The 18,821-nt window shown below is 46.0% G+C and overlaps 1 protein-coding gene across 3 annotated transcripts in view; it reads right to left on the reverse strand.

Annotated features, from left to right (window-relative positions):
* The window catches only part of trim3b (tripartite motif containing 3b), a 148,524-nt gene that overhangs the window by 3,190 nt on the left and 126,513 nt on the right, over positions 1 to 18,821 (reverse strand). For all 3 annotated transcript variants that reach the window (XM_065004963.1, XM_065004964.1, XM_065004965.1), the window contains one exon: positions 5,988 to 6,128. In XM_065004963.1, the coding sequence (XP_064861035.1) occupies positions 5,988 to 6,128 (141 nt within the window). The remainder of the gene's footprint in view (positions 1 to 5,987; positions 6,129 to 18,821) is intronic.

Raw genomic sequence — 18,821 nt, forward strand, 5'->3', positions numbered from 1 at the left:
ACGGTACAGAGTCAATGTGGAGGCTATATACAGGGGATACAGAGTCAATGTGGAGGCTATATACAGGGGGTACCGGTACAGAGTCAATGTGGAGGCTATATACAGGGGGTATCGGTACAGAGTCAATGTGGAGGCTATATACAGGGGGTATCGGTACAGAGTCAATGTGGAGGCTATATACAGGGGGTATCGGTACAGAGTCAATGTGGAGGCTATATACAGGGGGTATGGTACAGAGTCAATGTGGAGGCTATATACAGGGGTTACCGGTACAGAGTCAATGTGGAGGCTATATACAGGGGATACAGAGTCAATGTGGAGGCTATATACAGGGGGTATCGGTACAGAGTCAATGTGGAGGCTATATACAGGGTATTACGGTACAGAGTCAATGTGGAGGCTATATACAGGGGGTACTGGTACAGAGTCAATGTGGAGGCTATATACAGGGTGTTACGGTACAGAGTCAATGTGGAGGCTATATACAGGGGATACAGAGTCAATGTGGAGGCTATATACAGGGGGTACCGGTACAGAGTCAATGTGGAGGCTATATACAGGGTGTTACTGTACAGAGTCAATGTGGAGGCTATATACAGGGTGTTATGGTACAGAGTCAATGTGGAGGCTATATACAGGGGGTACCGGTACAGAGTCAATGTGGAGGCTATATACAGGGGATACAGAGTCAATGTGGAGGCTATATACAGGGGGTACCGGTACAGAGTCAATGTGGAGGCTATATACAGGGTGTTACGGTACAGAGTCAATGTGGAGGCTATATACAGGGTGTTATGGTACAGAGTCAATGTGGAGGCTATATACAGGGGGTACCGGTACAGAGTCAATGTGGAGGCTATATACAGGGGGTACCGGTACAGAGTCAATGTGGAGGCTATATACAGGGGTACGGTACAGAGTCAATGTGGAGGCTATATACAGGGGGTATCGGTACAGAGTCAATGTGGAGGCTATATACAGGGGGTACCGGTACAGAGTCAATGTGGAGGCTATATACAGGGGGTATCGGTACAGAGTCAATGTGGAGGCTATATACAGGGGGTATCGGTACAGAGTCAATGTGGAGGCTATATACAGGGTATTACGGTACAGAGTCAATGTGGAGGCTATATACAGGGGGTACAGAGTCAATGTGGAGGCTATATACAGGGGGTACAGAGTCAATGTGGAGGCTATATACAGGGGTATCGGTACAGAGTCAATGTGGAGGCTATATACAGGGGGTATCGGTACAGAGTCAATGTGGAGGCTATATACAGGGGGTACAGAGTCAATGTGGAGGCTATATACAGGGGTATCGGTACAGAGTCAATGTGGAGGCTATATACAGGGGGTACAGAGTCAATGTGGAGGCTATATACAGGGGGTATCGGTACAGAGTCAATGTGGAGGCTATATACAGGGGTATCGGTACAGAGTCAATGTGGAGGCTATATACAGGGGGTACAGAGTCAATGTGGAGGCTATATACAGGGGTATCGGTACAGAGTCAATGTGGAGGCTATATACAGGGGTACCGGTACAGAGTCAATGTGGAGGCTATATACAGGGGTACCGGTACAGAGTCAATGTGGAGGCTATATACAGGGGGTACCGGTACAGAGTCAATGTGGAGGCTATATACAGGGGGTATCGGTACAGAGTCAATGTGGAGGCTATATACAGGGGGTATCGGTACAGAGTCAATTTGGAGGCTATATACAGGGGGTACCGGTACAGAGTCAATGTGGAGGCTATATACAGGGGGTACAGAGTCAATGTGGAGGCTATATACAGGGGGTACCGGTACAGAGTCAATTTGGAGGCTATATACAGGGGATACAGAGTCAATGTGGAGGCTATATACAGGGGGTACCGGTACAGAGTCAATGTGGAGGCTACATACAGGGGGTACCGGTACAGAGTCAATGTGGAGGCTATATACGGGGTACAGAGTCAATGTGGAGGCTATATACAGGGGGTACCGGTACAGAGTCAATGTGGAGGCTATATACAGGGGGTACCGGTACAGAGTCAATGTGGAGGCTATATACAGGGGTACCGGTACAGAGTCAATGTGGAGGCTATATACAGGGGTACCGGTACAGAGTCAATGTGGAGGCTATATACAGGGGTACCGGTACAGAGTCAATGTGGAGGCTATATACAGGGGGTACCGGTACAGAGTCAATGTGGAGGCTATATACAGGGGGTATCGGTACAGAGTCAATGTGGAGGCTATATACAGGGGGTATCGGTACAGAGTCAATTTGGAGGCTATATACAGGGGGTACCGGTACAGAGTCAATGTGGAGGCTATATACAGGGGGTACAGAGTCAATGTGGAGGCTATATACAGGGGTACGGTACAGAGTCAATTTGGAGGCTATATACAGGGGATACAGAGTCAATGTGGAGGCTATATACAGGGGGTACCGGTACAGAGTCAATGTGGAGGCTACATACAGGGGGTACCGGTACAGAGTCAATGTGGAGGCTATATACGGGGTACAGAGTCAATGTGGAGGCTATATACAGGGGGTACCGGTACAGAGTCAATGTGGAGGCTATATACAGGGGTGCCCGGTACAGAGTCAATGTGGAGGCTATATACAGGGGGTACCGGTACAGAGTCAATGTGGAGGCTATATACAGGGGGTACCGGTACAGAGTCAATGTGGAGGCTATATACAGGGGGTACCGGTACAGAGTCAGTGTGGAGGCTATATACAGGGGGTACCGGTACAGAGTCAATGTGGAGGCTATATACAGGGGGTATTACGGTACAGAGTCAGTGTGGAGGCTATATACAGGGGTACCGGTACAGAGTCAATGTGGAGGCTATATACAGGGGGTACCGGTACAGAGTCAATGTGGAGGCTATATACAGGGGGTACCGGTACAGAGTCAATGTGGAGGCTATATACAGGGGGTACCGGTACAGAGTCAATGTGGAGGCTATATACAGGGGTACCGGTACAGAGTCAATGTGGAGGCTATATACAGGGGTACCGGTACAGAGTCAATGTGGAGGCTATATACAGGGGTACCGGTACAGAGTCAATGTGGAGGCTATATACAGGGGGTACCGGTACAGAGTCAATGTGGAGATTATATACAGGGTACGGTACAGAGTCAATGTGGAGACTATATACAGGGGGTACCGGTATACAGGGGCTATATACAGGGGGTACAGAGTCAATGTGGAGGCTATATACAGGTGTACCGGTACAGAGTCAATGTGGAGGCTATATACAGGGGGTACCGGTACAGAGTCAATGTGGAGGCTATATACAGGGGGTACAGAGTCAATGTGGAGGCTATATACAGGTGTACCGGTACAGAGTCAATGTGGAGGCTATATACAGGGGGTACCGGTACAGAGTCAATGTGGAGATTATATACAGGGGGTACCGGTACAGAGTCAATGTGGAGACTATATACAGGGGGTACCGGTATACAGGGGCTATATACAGGGGGTACAGAGTCAATGTGGAGGCTATATACAGGTGTACCGGTACAGAGTCAATGTGGAGGCTATATACAGGGGGTACCGGTACAGAGTCAATGTGGAGGCTATATACAGGGGGTACCGGTACAGAGTCAATGTGGAGGCTATATACAGGGGGTACCGGTACAGAGTCAATGTGGAGACTATATAAAGGGGGTACCGGTACAGAGTCAATGTGGAGGCTATATACAGGGGGTTCCGGTACAGAGTCAATGTGGAGACTATATACAGGGGGTACCAGTACAGAGTCAATGTGGAGGCTATATACAGGGGGTACCGGTACTGAGTCAATGTGGAGGCTATATACAGGGGGTACCAGTACTGAGTCAATGTGGAGGCTATATACAGGGGGTACCAGTACTGAGTCAATGTGGAGGCTATATACAGGGGGTACCGGTACTGAGTCAATAGTGAGGCTATATACAGGTGTACCGGTACAGAGTCAATGTGGAGGCTATATACAGGGGGTACCGGTACAGAGTCAATGTGGAGGCTATATACAGGGGGTAGCGGTACAGAGTCAATGTGGAGGCTATATACAGGGGGTAGCGGTACAGAGTCAATGTGGAGGCTATATACAGGGGTACCGGTACAGAGTCAATGTGGAGGCTATATACAGGGGGTACCGGTACAGAGTCAATGTGGAGGCTATATACAGGGGGTACCGGTACAGAGTCAATGTGGAGGCTATATACAGGGTGTTACGGTACAGAGTCAATGTGGAGGCTATATACAGGGTGTACCGGTACAGAGTCAATGTGGAGGCTATATACAGGGGGTATGGTACAGAGTCAATGTGGAGGCTATATACAGGGGGTACCGGTACAGAGTCAATGTGGAGGCTATATACAGGGGGTACCGGTACAGAGTCAATGTGGAGACTATATAAAGGGGGTACCGGTACAGAGTCAATGTGGAGGCTATATACAGGGGTACGGTACAGAGTCAATGTGGAGACTATATACAGGGGTACCAGTACAGAGTCAATGTGGAGGCTATATACAGGGGTAGCGGTACAGAGTCAATGTGGAGGCTATATACAGGGGTAGCGGTACAGAGTCAATGTGGAGGCTATATACAGGGGTAGCGGTACAGAGTCAATGTGGAGGCTATATACAGGGGGTAGCGGTACAGAGTCAATGTGGAGGCTATATACAGGGGGTACCGGTACAGAGTCAATGTGGAGGCTATATACAGGGGGTACCGGTACAGAGTCAATGTGGAGGCTATATACAGGGGGTACCGGTACAGAGTCAATGTGGAGGCTATATACAGGGTGTTACGGTACAGAGTCAATGTGGAGGCTATATACAGGGTGTACCGGTACAGAGTCAATGTGGAGGCTATATACAGGGGGTATGGTACAGAGTCAATGTGGAGGCTATATACAGGGTATTACGGTAGAGAGTCAATGTGGAGGCTATATACAGAGGGTATTGTACAGAGTCAATGTGGAGGCTATATACAGGGGGTACTGGTGCAGAGTCAATGTGGAGGCTATATATAGTCAGTTTTCTTCTTCTACTATTTCTATGAGTTGGAAAACAAACTGAAAGGGTGCACACTGCACCCTGGAGGGTGTTGTCTGAACAGGTATAAAGGATGGTGATTTACTGCCCCCTGGAGGGTGTTGTCTGAACAGGTATAAAGGATGGTGATTTTACTGCCCCCTGGAGGGTGTTGTCTGAACAGGTATAAAGGATGGTGATTTACTGCCCCCTGGAGGGTGTTGTCTGAGCAGGTATAAAGACAAGGATGGTGATTTACTGCCCCCTGGGGGGTGTTGTCTGAACAGGTATAAAGACAAGGATGGTGATTTACTGCCCCCTGGAGGGCGTTGTCTGAACAGGTATAAAGACAATGATAGTGATTTACTGCCCCCTGGAGGGTGTTGTCTGAACAGGTTTAAAGGATGGTGATTTACTGCCCCCTGGAGGGTGTTGTCTGAACAGATTTAAAGGTTGGTGATTTACTGCCCCCTGGAGGGTGTTGTCTGAACAGATTTAAAGGTTGGTGATTTACTGCCCCCTGGAGTTATGGAATGTTTCCTCACAAGTATAATTCATTGGCTGATCCCTCCTGGTGATCTGGATTGAATTATGTTGTCCTTCCTTAAACCAATTTGACTACTTCAAAATGGTGAAAGTCCTCAATGGTGCTGCCCATGCTAAAACAAGCTTTTGGGCACTAGAGTCCTCTATGCATCTCTATTGTTTGTGTGCGTTATCTCCCAAATTAGGTGCTGTGGGTGTGGCCCCACCTGTTTCAGGTGCTGTGGGTGTGGCCCCACCTTGTATGAGGTGATGTGGGTGTGGCCTCACCTTGTATGAGGTGCTGTGGGTGTAGCCTCACCTTGTATGAGGTGCTGTGGGTGTAGCCTCACCTTGTATGAGGTGCTGTGGGTGTGGCCTCACATTGTATTAGGTGCTGTGGGTGTGGCCTCACCTTGTATCAGGTGCTGTGGGTGTGGCCTCACCTGTATGCGGCTGTTGCCCCAGTCGGCCACGATGACGTTCCCATTGGTATCCACGGCAACTCCGGTGGGGGCATTGAACTGGCCGTTCCCCTCGCCATGGGAACCAAACTTAAACAGGAACTCACCGTCCGCACTGTACACCTGGGGACAGGAAGTAGACACACACATACCTCTGTGAGGTTACACCTGTGGGGGGGGATTGAAAGGATAGTTTACATGTAGGATATACAGAGTAGAGATCTTGTTAAGGGCAGAGATTCAGTAAAATATGCAGGGTAGACATCTTGTTAAGGGCAGAGATTCAGTCAAATATGCAGGGTAGACATCTTGTTAAGGGCAGAAATTCAGTCAAATATGCAGGGTAGACATCTTGTTAAGGGCAGAGATTCAGTAAAATATGCAGGGTAGACATCTTGTTAATGGCAGAGATTCAGTAAAATATGCAGGGTAGACATCTTGTTAATGGCAGAGATTCAGTAAAATATGCAGGGTAGACATCTTGTTAAGGGCAGAGATTCAGTAGACTATGCAACTTTGAGATGCATAAGGTTCAGGTTCATAAGTGTCCATCATTATTTACAGTGCTCAAAGTTAGTTATAGCCGGCAAAGTTATTTACAAAATACACTGAGACAAAATACTAACTTGATTCAATACAAAACAACAAAACAAACCTTAAGCCTGCGTGCGTAATGGGTCCATGGTCAAACGACCACCCCTCATCACTGTCAAACGCTCCCTAAAACACTTCAGCGAGCAGGCCTTTCTAATCGACCTGGCCCGGGTATCCTGGAAAGATATTGACCTCATCCCGTCAGTAGAGGATGCCTGGAAGCTCTTAAAAATAGCTTTCCTCTCCATCTTCCTCTTCCTCACCAATTACTTCTGAGATTGAGTTCAGTGTGTCAAATCGCAGGGCCTGTTGTCTGGACCTCTGGCAATCTCTATGGGGGTGCCACAGGGTTCAATTCTCGGACGATTCTTTTCTCTGTATATATCAATGATGTCGCTCTTGCTGCTGGTGATTCTCTGATCCACATCTACGCAGACGGCACCATTCTGCATATATTTGGCCCTTCTTTGGACACTGTGCTAACACACCTCCAAATGAGCTTCAACGCCATACAACACTCCTCCCGTTGTCTCCAACTGCTTTTAAATGCTAGTAAAACTAAATGCATGCTCTTCAACCGATTGCTGCCCGCACCCTCCCGCCTGACTAGCATCACTACTCTGGAAGGTGGTGGTTAGACTGTAAACTCTCTAGGTGTCTGGTTAGACTGTAAACTCTCCTTCCAGACTCACATTAAGCATCTCCAATCCAAAATTAAATCTAGAATCAGCTTTCTATTTCACAACAAAGCCTCCTTAAATCATGCCGCCAAACATACCCTCGTAAAACTGACAATCATACAGAGTCTTGACTTCGGCGATGTCATTTATAAAATAGCCCCCAACACTCTACTCAGCAAACTGGATGTAGTCTATCACAGTGCCATCCATTTTGTCACCAAGCCCCATATACTACCCACCACTGCGACCTTGTGTGTCGGCTGGCCCTTGCTACATATCCGTCTCCAAACCCAGTGGCTCCAGGTCATCTATAAGTCTTTGCTATGTAAAGCCCTGCCTTATCTCAGCTCACTGGTCACCTTAGCAGCACCCACCCGTAGCATGCGCTCCAACAGGTTTATTTCACTAGTCATCCCCAAAGCCAACTCCTACTTTACACACCCAATCTGTAAATAGCCCACCCAACTACCTCATCCCCATATTGTTACTTATCTTCTTGCTCTTTTGCACCCCAGTATCTCTACTTGCACATCATCATTTGCACATCTATCTATCACAGTTTTAGGCCTATTTGTTGCCTACCTCCCTACTCTTCTACAGTGGGGCATAAAAGTATTTAGTCAGCCACCAATTGTGCAAGTTCTCCCACTTAAAAAGATGAGAGAAGCCTGTAATTTTCATCATAGGTACACTTCAACTGTGACAGACAAAATGAGAAAAAAAATCCAGAAAATCACATTGTAGGATTTTAAATGAATTTATTTGCAAATTATGCTGTTTGACGCTAGCGCTCGATTTTCGGCGGTCATATACACTTTTGTTGGCAATTTCGACCTGTTCATTAAAGCCAGCGGTCTGCTATTTTCAAACTGTTGCGCAACGTTAATTTTCCATTTCTTATATCTGCTCGCTTACGCTCAAATATTTGAGTCCTTAAAAACATGACACAAAGTGGTAATTTCAGGCAGCGCTGATAGGGATATTTAAGACCAACCAAAAGTTGGTTTTAACGGTAATGGCTATGGCGTGACTTTCGACCGAAGAAACTCAGCCTATCCAGCCGTGACGCACACTACCCATATGGGCATGGAACAAGAGTAGCCTAATGTACTTTTGGTGCCTGTATTCTTCATATTTCGAAAACATACAGTACCAGTCAAAGGTTTGGACACACCTACTCATTCAAGGGTTTTTCTTTATTTGTACTATTTTCTACATTGTAGAATAATAGTGAAGACATCAAAACTATGAAATAACACATATGGAATCATGTAGTAACCAAAAAAGTGTTAAACAAATATATTTTAGAGTTTTCATAGTAGCCACCATTTGCCTTGATGACAGCTTTGCACACTCTTGGCATTCTCTCAACCAGCTTCATGAGATAGTCACCTGGAATGCATTTCAATTATCATGTTTTCCTTGTTAAAAGTACATTTTTATGGGTGTATTGAGGGGGTATGTGGGGGTATATTGAGGGGGTACGTGAAGGTATATTGAGAGTATATTGAGGGGGTATGTGAGAGTATTGTGGCTTTTGCTAAATATAATGTCTAAAAGAATAAGTTAATGACACTTTGGTCCGCAATGCTTTATGCTAGAAACAAGCTGTACAATGCCGGAGAAAGACGTGACTACGACACATATGGTTTATCTCCATGACATTCGGAGGCTGTACAAAAAACTTATGTAGCCGAGGAGACCAAAAAAATTGACTTTGGTAATTAATGTGTGATTCTGTCACTATCAATTGACCTTCAACATGTCAACAGGCTATTAAACAACATACTAACTCTAAATCAGTCAGGAGAAAGCCAGGAAGCATAATTATCTAAGCTATATTGTTATTATTTCCAGGTATCCTAAGAAGAAACAAAAATTAATTATTTAGACTATATTATTATTTTGGGTCGGCGGGTAGCCTTAGTGGTTAGAACGTGGAGGCGGCAGGTAGCCTAGTGGTTAGAGCGTAGAGGCGGCAGGTAGCCTAGTGGTTAGAGCGTAGAAGGCGGCAGGTAGCCTAGTGGTTAGAGCGTAGAGGCGGCAGGTAGCCTAGTGGTTAGAGCGTAGAGGCGGCAGGTAGCCTACTGGTTAGAGCGTAGAAGGCGGCAGGTAGCCTACTGGTTAGAGCGTAGAGGCGGCAGGTAGCCTAGTGGTTAGAGCGTAGAGGCGGCAGGTAGCCTAGTGGTTAGAGTGTAGAGGAGGTAGGTAGCCTAGTGGTTAGAGCGTGGAGGCGGCAGGTAGCCTAGTGGTTAGAGCGTAGAGGCGGCAGGTAGCCTAGTGGTTAGAGCGTAGAGGCGGCAGGTAGCCTAGTGGTTAGAGCGTAGAGGCGGCAGGTAGCCTAGTGGTTAGGCGCAGAGGCGGCAGGTAGCCAGTGGTTAGAGTGTAGAGGCGGCAGGTAGCCTAGTGGTTAGAGTGTAGAGGCGGCAGGTAGCCTAGTGGTTAGAGTGTAGGGGAGGCAGGTAGCCTAGTGGTTAGAGTGTAGAGGCGGCAGGTAGCATAGTGGTTAGAGCGTAGAGGCGGCAGGTAGCCTAGTGGTTAGAGCGTGGAGGCGGCAGGTAGCCTAGTGGTTAGAGCGTAGAGGCGGCAGGTAGCCTAGTGGTTAGAGCGTAGAGGCGGCAGGTAGCCTAGTGGTTAGAGTGTAGAGGCGCAGGTAGCCTAGTGGTTAGAGTGTAGAGGCGGCAGGTAGCCTAGTGGTTAGAGTGTAGGGGAGGCAGGTAGCCTAGTGGTTAGAGTGTAGGCGGCAGGTAGCATAGTGGTTAGGCGTAGAGGCGGCAGGTAGCCTAGTGGTTAGGCGTAGAGGCGGCAGGCAGCCTAGTGGTTAGAGTGTAGAGGAGGTAGGTAGCCTAGTGGTTAGAGCGTAGAGGCGGCAGGTAGCCTAGTGGTTAGAGCGTAAAGAGGCGGCAGGTAGCCTAGTGGTTAGAGCGTAGAGGCGGCAGGTAGCCTAGTGGTTAGAGCGTAGAGGCGGCAGGTAGCCTAGTGGTTAGAGCGTAGAGGCGGCAGGTAGCCTAGTGGTTAGAGAGTAGAGGAGGTAGGTAGCCTAGTGGTTAGAGTGTAGGGGAGGCAGGTAGCCTAGTGGTTAGAACATAGAGGCGGCAGGTAGCCTCGTGGTTAGAGCGTAGAGGCGGCAGGTAGCCTAGTGGTTAGAGCGTAGAGGAGGCAGGTAGCCTAGTGGTTAGAGGGTAGAAGGCGGCAGGTAGCCTAGTGGTTAGAGCGTAGAGGCGGCAGGTAGCCTAGTGGTTAGAGCGTAGAGGCGGCAGGTAGCCTAGTGGTTAGAGCGTAGAAGGCGGCAGGTAGCCTAGTGGTTAGAGCGTAGAGGCGGCAGGTAGCCTAGTGGTTAGAGCGTAGAGGCGGCAGGTAGCCTACTGGTTAGAGCGTAGAAGGCGGCAGGTAGCCTACTGGTTAGAGCGTAGAGGCGGCAGGTAGCCTAGTGGTTAGAGCGTAGAAGGCGGCAGGTAGCCTACTGGTTAGAGCGTAGAGGCGGCAGGTAGCCTAGTGGTTAGAGCGTAGAGGCGGCAGGTAGCCTAGTGGTTAGAGTGTAGAGGAGGTAGGTAGCCTAGTGGTTAGAGCGTGGAGGCGGCAGGTAGCCTAGTGGTTAGAGCGTAGAGGCGGCAGGTAGCCTAGTGGTTAGAGCGTAGAGGCGGCAGGTAGCCTAGTGGTTAGAGCGTAGAGGCGGCAGGTAGCCTAGTGGTTAGAGCGTAGAGGCGGCAGGTAGCCTAGTGGTTAGAGTGTAGAGGCGGCAGGTAGCCTAGTGGTTAGAGTGTAGAGGCGGCAGGTAGCCTAGTGGTTAGAGTGTAGGGGAGGCAGGTAGCCTAGTGGTTAGAGTGTAGAGGCGGCAGGTAGCATAGTGGTTAGAGCGTAGAGGCGGCAGGTGGCCTAGTGGTTAGAGCGTGGAGGCGGCAGGTAGCCTAGTGGTTAGAGCGTAGAGGCGGCAGGTAGCCTAGTGGTTAGAGCGTAGAGGCGGCAGGTAGCCTAGTGGTTAGAGTGTAGAGGCGGCAGGTAGCCTAGTGGTTAGAGTGAGGCGGCAGGTAGCCTAGTGGTTAGAGTGTAGGGGAGGCAGGTAGCCTAGTGGTTAGAGTGTAGAGGCGGCAGGTAGCATAGTGGTTAGAGCGTAGAGGCGGCAGGTAGCCTAGTGGTTAGAGCGTAGAGGCGGCAGGCAGCCTAGTGGTTAGAGTGTAGAGGAGGTAGGTAGCCTAGTGGTTAGAGCGTAGAGGCGGCAGGTAGCCTAGTGGTTAGAGCGTAGAGGCGGCAGGTAGCCTAGTGGTTAGAGTGTAGAGGCGGCAGGTAGCCTAGTGGTTAGAGCGTAGAGGCGGCAGGTAGCCTAGTGGTTAGAGCGTAGAGGCGGTAGGTAGCCTAGTGGTTAGAGAGTAGAGGAGGTAGGTAGCCTAGTGGTTAGAGTGTAGGGGAGGCAGGTAGCCTAGTGGTTAGAACATAGAGGCGGCAGGTAGCCTCGTGGTTAGAGCGTAGAGGCGGCAGGTAGCCTAGTGGTTAGAGCGTAGAGGAGGCAGGTAGCCTAGTGGTTAGAGGGTAGAAGGCGGCAGGTAGCCTAGTGGTTAGAGCGTAGAGGCGGCAGGTAGCCTAGTGGTTAGAGCGTAGAGGCGGCACGTAGCCTAGTTGTTAGAGCGTAGAAGGCGGCAGGTAGCCTAGTGGTTAGAGCGTAGAGGCGGCAGGTAGCCTAGTGGTTAGAGCGTAGAGGCGGCAGGTAGCCTAGTGGTTAGAGGGTAGAAGGCGGCAGGTAGCCTAGTGGTTAGAGCGTAGAGGCGGCAGGTAGCCTAGTGGTTAGAGCGTAGAGGCGGCACGTAGCCTAGTTGTTAGAGCGTAGAAGGCGGCAGGTAGCCTAGTGGTTAGAGCGTAGAGGCGGCAGGTAGCCTAGTGGTTAGAGCGTAGAGGCGGCACGTAGCCTAGTTGTTAGAGCGTAGAGGCGGCAGGTAGCCTAGTGGTTAGAGTGTAGAGGCGGCAGGTAGCCTAGTGGTTAGAGTGTAGAGGCGGCAGGTAGCCTAGCGGTTAGAGCGTAGAGGCGGCAGGTAGCCTAGTGGTTAGAGTGTAGAGGCGGCAGGTAGCCTAGTGGTTAGAGTGTAGGGGAGGCAGGTAGCCTAGTGGTTAGAGTGTAGAGGCGGCAGGTAGCCTAGCGGTTAGAGCGTAGAGGCGGCAGGTAGCCCAGTGGTTAGAGCGTAGAGGCGGCAGGTAGCCTAGTGGTTAGAGTGTAGAGGCGGCAGGTAGCCTAGTGGTTAGAGTGTAGAGGCGGCAGGTAGCCTAGTGGTTAGAGCGTAGAGGAGGCAGGTAGCCTAGTGGTTAGAGTGTAGAGGCGGCAGATAGCCTAGCGGTTAGAGTGTAGAGGCGGCAGGTAGCCTAGTGGTTAGAGGGTAGAAGGCGGCAGGTAGCCTAGTGGTTAGAGCGTAGAGGCGGCAGGTAGCCTAGCGGTTAAAGCGTAGAGGCGGCAGGTAGCCTCGCGGTTAGAGCGTAGAGGCGGCAGGGTAGCCTAGTGGTTAGAGGGTAGAGGCGGCAGGTAGGCTAGTGGTTGGAGCGTAGAGGCGGCAGGTAGCCTAGTGGTTAGAGCGTAGAGGCGGCAGGTAGCCTAGTGGTTAGAGCGTAGAGGCGGCAGGTAGCCTAGAGGTTAGAGGGTAGAAGGCGGCAGGTAGCCTAGTGGTTAGAACATAGAGGCTGCAGGTAGCCTCGTGGTTAGAGTGTAGAGGCGGCAGGGTAGCCTAGTGGTTAGAGCGTAGAGACGGCAGGTAGCCTGACAAGGTAAAAATCTGTCGTTCTGCCCCTGAACAAGGCAGTTAACCCACTGTTCCCCGGTAGGCCGTCATTGTAAATAAGAATTTGTTCTTAACTGACTTGCTTAGTTAAATAAAAAATAAAAATATAGATTTCAAGGCCATTTAAAGAAATCAATTGTGAGACACGCTGTCAGGGCTCAGCACATCAACATTTTTCATTTAAGCTGTATTATATGAAAAAAAAAACGATTAATTAACTAGAATTAAATAGTAATGATACCAAAAATTCATTTTTTTAGTCTATACAGTCATTCTACAGTGTCTTTGAATTCACTTTTAAAAACACAAGTTTGGCCAGTATTATGTTTGAGGATCATGCATCCCTAGTTTGTTAATTTAGCCATAGCAGATGTTGTTATATTCCCATGTCCTGATCACAGTCAACACACATATATTTTGTAACAACAATATCATTGAATAAAATAACATTTGAAAATTATAGTTTCCCCCCAAAAATGTAAGTTACACGTGCATATAGGCCTACCTGAGGACATGCTCCTGCTGTGTTAAAACATATAGGCCTACCTGAGGACATGCTCCTGCTGTGTTAAAACATATAGACCTACCTGATGATATGCTCCTGCTGTGTTAAAACATATAGACCTACCTGAGGACATGTTAAAACATATAGACCTACCTGATGACATGTTAAAACATATAGGCCTACCTGATGACATGTTAAAACATATAGACCTACCTGATGACATGCTCCTGCTGTGTTAAAACATATAGACCTACCTGAGGACATGTTAAAACATATAGACCTACCTGATGACATGTTAAAACATATAGGCCTACCTGATGACATGTTAAAACATATAGACCTACCTGATGACATGCTCCTGCTGTGTTAAAACATATAGACCTACCTGATGACATGTTAAAACATATAGACCTACCTGATGACATGCTCCTGCTGTGTTAAAACATATAGACCTACCTGATGACATGTTAAAACATATAGACCTACCTGATGACATGCTCCTGCTGTGTTAAAACATATAGACCTACCTGATGACATGTTAAAACATATAGGCCTACCTGATGACATGTTAAAACATATAGACCTACCTGATGACATGTTAAAACATATAGACCTACCTGATGACATGCTCCTGCTGTGTTAAAACATATAGACCTACCTGATGACATGTTAAAACATATAGGCCTACCTGAGGACATGTTAAAACATATAGACCTACCTGAGGACATGCTGCTGCTGTGTTAAAACATATAGACCTACCTGATGACATGCTCCTGCTGTGTTAAAACATATAGACCTACCTGATGACATGTTAAAACATATAGACCTACCTGATGACATGTTAAAACATATAGGCCTACCTGAGGACATGTTAAAACATATAGGCCTACCTGATGACATGTTAAAACATATAGACCTACCTGATGACATGTTAAAACATATAGACCTACCTGATGACATGTTAAAACATATAGACCTACCTGATGACATGTTAAAACATATAGACCTACCTGATGACATGTTAAAACATATAGACCTACCTGATGACATGTTAAAACATATAGACCTACCTGATGACATGTTAAAACATATAGACCTACCTGATGACATGCTCCTGCTGTGTTAAAACATATAGACCTACCTGATGACATGCTCCTGCTGTGTTAAAACATATAGACCTACCTGATGACATGTTAAAACATATAGGCCTACCTGATGACATGCTCCTGCTGTGTTAAAACATATAGGCCTACCTGATGACATGTTAAAACATATAGGCCTACCTGATGACATGTTAAAACATATAGACCTACCTGATGACATGTTAAAACATATAGACCTACCTGATGACATGTTAAAACATATAGACCTACCTGATGACATGCTCCTGCTGTGTTAAAACATATAGACCTACCTGATGACATGTTAAAACATATAGGCCTACCTGATGACATGTTAAAACATATAGACCTACCTGATGACATGTTAAAACATATAGACCTACCTGATGACATGTTAAAACATATAGACCTACCTGATGACATGTTAAAACATATAGACCTACCTGATGACATGCTCCTGCTGTGTTAAAACATATAGACCTACCTGATGACATGCTCCTGCTGTGTTAAAACATATAGACCTACCTGATGACATGTTAAAACATATAGGCCTACCTGATGACATGCTCCTGCTGTGTTAAAACATATAGGCCTACCTGATGACATGTTAAAACATATAGACCTACCTGATGACATGTTAAAACATATAGGCCTACCTGAGGACATGCTCCTGCTGTGTTAAAACATATAGACCTACCTGATGATATGCTCCTGCTGTGTTAAAACATATAGGCCTACCTGAGGACATGCTCCTGCTGTGTTAAAACATATAGACCTACCTGATGATATGCTCCTGCTGTGTTAAAACATATAGACCTACCTGATGACATGCTCCTGCTGTGTTAAAACATATAGACCTACCTGAGGACATGCTGCTGCTGTGTTAAAACATATAGACCTACCTGATGACATGTTAAAACATATAGACCTACCTGATGACATGTTAAAACATATAGACCTACCTGATGACATGTTAAAACATATAGACCTACCTGAGGACATGCTCCTGCTGTGTTAAAACATATAGACCTACCTGATGACATGTTAAAACATATAGGCCTACCTGATGACATGTTAAAACATATAGACCTACCTGATGACATGTTAAAACATATAGACCTACCTGATGACATGTTAAAACATATAGGCCTACCTGATGATATGCTCCTGCTGTGTTAAAACATATAGACCTACCTGATGACATGTTAAAACATATAGACCTACCTGATGACATGCTCCTGCTGTGTTAAAACATATAGGCCTACCTGATGATATGCTCCTGCTGTGTTAAAACATATAGACCTACCTGATGACATGTTAAAACATATAGACCTACCTGATGACATGTTAAAACATATAGGCCTACCTGATGACATGTTAAAACATATAGGCCTACCTGATGACATGTTAAAACATATAGACCTACCTGATGACATGTTAAAACATATAGACCTACCTGATGACATGTTAAAACATATAGACCTACCTGATGATATGCTCCTGCTGTGTTAAAACATATAGACCTACCTGATGATATGCTCCTGCTGTGTTAAAACATATAGACCTACCTGATGATATGCTCCTGCTGTGTTAAAACATATAGACCTACCTGATGACATGTTAAAACATATAGACCTACCTGATGACATGTTAAAACATATAGGCCTACCTGATGACATGTTAAAACATATAGGCCTACCTGATGATATGCTCCTGCTGTGTTAAAACATATAGGCCTACCTGATGACATGTTAAAACATATAGGCCTACCTGATGATATGCTCCTGCTGTGTTAAAACATATAGGCCTACCTGATGACATGTTAAAACATATAGGCCTACCTGATGATATGCTCCTGCTGTGTTAAAACATATAGGCCTACCTGATGACATGTTAAAACATATAGACCTACCTGATGATATGCTCCTGCTGTGTTAAAACATATAGGCCTACCTGATGACATGTTAAAACATATAGACCTACCTGATGACATGTTAAAACATATAGGCCTACCTGATGACATGCTCCTGCTGTGTTAAAACATATAGGCCTACCTGATGACATGTTAAAACATATAGGCCTACCTGATGACATGTTAAAACATATAGGCCTACCTGATGACATGTTAAAACATATAGACCTACCTGATGACATGTTAAAACATATAGGCCTACCTGATGACATGCTCCTGCTGTGTTAAAACATATAGACCTACCTGATGACATGTTAAAACATATAGGCCTACCTGATGACATGTTAAAACATATAGGCCTACCTGATGATATGCTCCTGCTGTGTTAAAACATATAGGCCTACCTGATGACATGTTAAAACATATAGACCTACCTGATGACATGTTAAAACATATAGACCTACCTGATGACATGTTAAAACATATAGACCTACCTGATGACATGCTCCTGCTGTGTTAAAACATATAGGCCTACCTGATGACATGTTAAAACATATAGGCCTACCTGATGACATGTTAAAACATATAGGCCTACCTGATGACATGTTAAAACATATAGACCTACCTGATGACATGCTCCTGCTGTGTTAAAACATATAGACCTACCTGATGATATGCTCCTGCTGTGTTAAAACATATAGGCCTACCTGATGACATGTTAAAACATATAGGCCTACCTGATGATATGCTCCTGCTGTGTTAAAACATATAGACCTACCTGATGACATGTTAAAACATATAGGCCTACCTGATGACATGTTAAAACATATAGGCCTACCTGATGACATGTTAAAACATATAGACCTACCTGATGACATGCTCCTGCTGTGTTAAAACATATAGACCTACCTGATGACATGTTAAAACATATAGGCCTACCTGATGACATGTTAAAACATATAGACCTACCTGATGATATGCTCCTGCTGTGTTAAAACATATAGACCTACCTGATGACATGTTAAAACATATAGGCCTACCTGATGACATGTTAAAACATATAGACCTACCTGATGACATGCTCCTGCTGTGTTAAAACATATAGACCTACCTGATGACATGTTAAAACATATAGACCTACCTGATGACATGTTAAAACATATAGACCTACCTGATGATATGCTCCTGCTGTGTTAAAACATATAGACCTACCTGATGACATGCTCCTGCTGTGTTAAAACATATAGACCTACCTGATGACATGCTCCTGCTGTGTTAAAACATATAGACCTACCTGATGATATGCTCCTGCTGTGTTAAAACATATAGGCCTACCTGATGACATGTTAAAACATATAGGCCTACCTGATGACATGTTAAAACATATAGACCTACCTGATGATATGCTCCTGCTGTGTTAAAACATATAGGCCTACCTGATGACATGTTAAAACATATAGACCTACCTGATGACATGTTAAAACATATAGACCTACCTGATGATATGCTCCTGCTGTGTTAAAACATATAGGCCCACCTGATGACATGTTAAAACATATAGACCTACCTGATGATATGCTCCTGCTGTGTTAAAACATATAGACCTACCTGATGATATGCTCCTGCTGTGTTAAAACATATAGGCCCACCTGATGACATGTTAAAACATATAGACCTACCTGATGACATGCTCCTGCTGTGTTAAAACATATAGGCCTACCTGATGACATGTTAAAACATATAGGCCTACCTGATGACATGTTAAAACATATAGACCTACCTGATGACATGCTCCTGCTGTGTTAAAACATATAGACCTACCTGAGGACATGTTAAAACATATAGGCCTACCTGATGACATGTTAAAACATATAGACCTACCTGATGACATGTTAAAACATATAGACCTACCTGATGACATGTTAAAACATATAGACCTACCTGATGACATGTTAAAACATATAGACCTACCTGATGACATGTTAAAACATATAGACCTACCTGATGACATGCTCCTGCTGTGTTAAAACATATAGACCTACCTGAGGACATGTTAAAACATATAGGCCTACCTGATGACATGTTAAAACATATAGACCTACCTGATGACATGCTCCTGCTGTGTTAAAACATATAGACCTACCTGATGACATGTTAAAACATATAGACCTACCTGATGACATGTTAAAACATATAGGCCTACCTGATGACATGTTAAAACATATAGACCTACCTGATGACATGT

Source organism: Oncorhynchus nerka, linkage group LG19 (genome assembly GCF_034236695.1).
Source record: "Oncorhynchus nerka isolate Pitt River linkage group LG19, Oner_Uvic_2.0, whole genome shotgun sequence".
Classification (NCBI taxonomy): Eukaryota; Metazoa; Chordata; class Actinopteri; order Salmoniformes; family Salmonidae; genus Oncorhynchus; species Oncorhynchus nerka.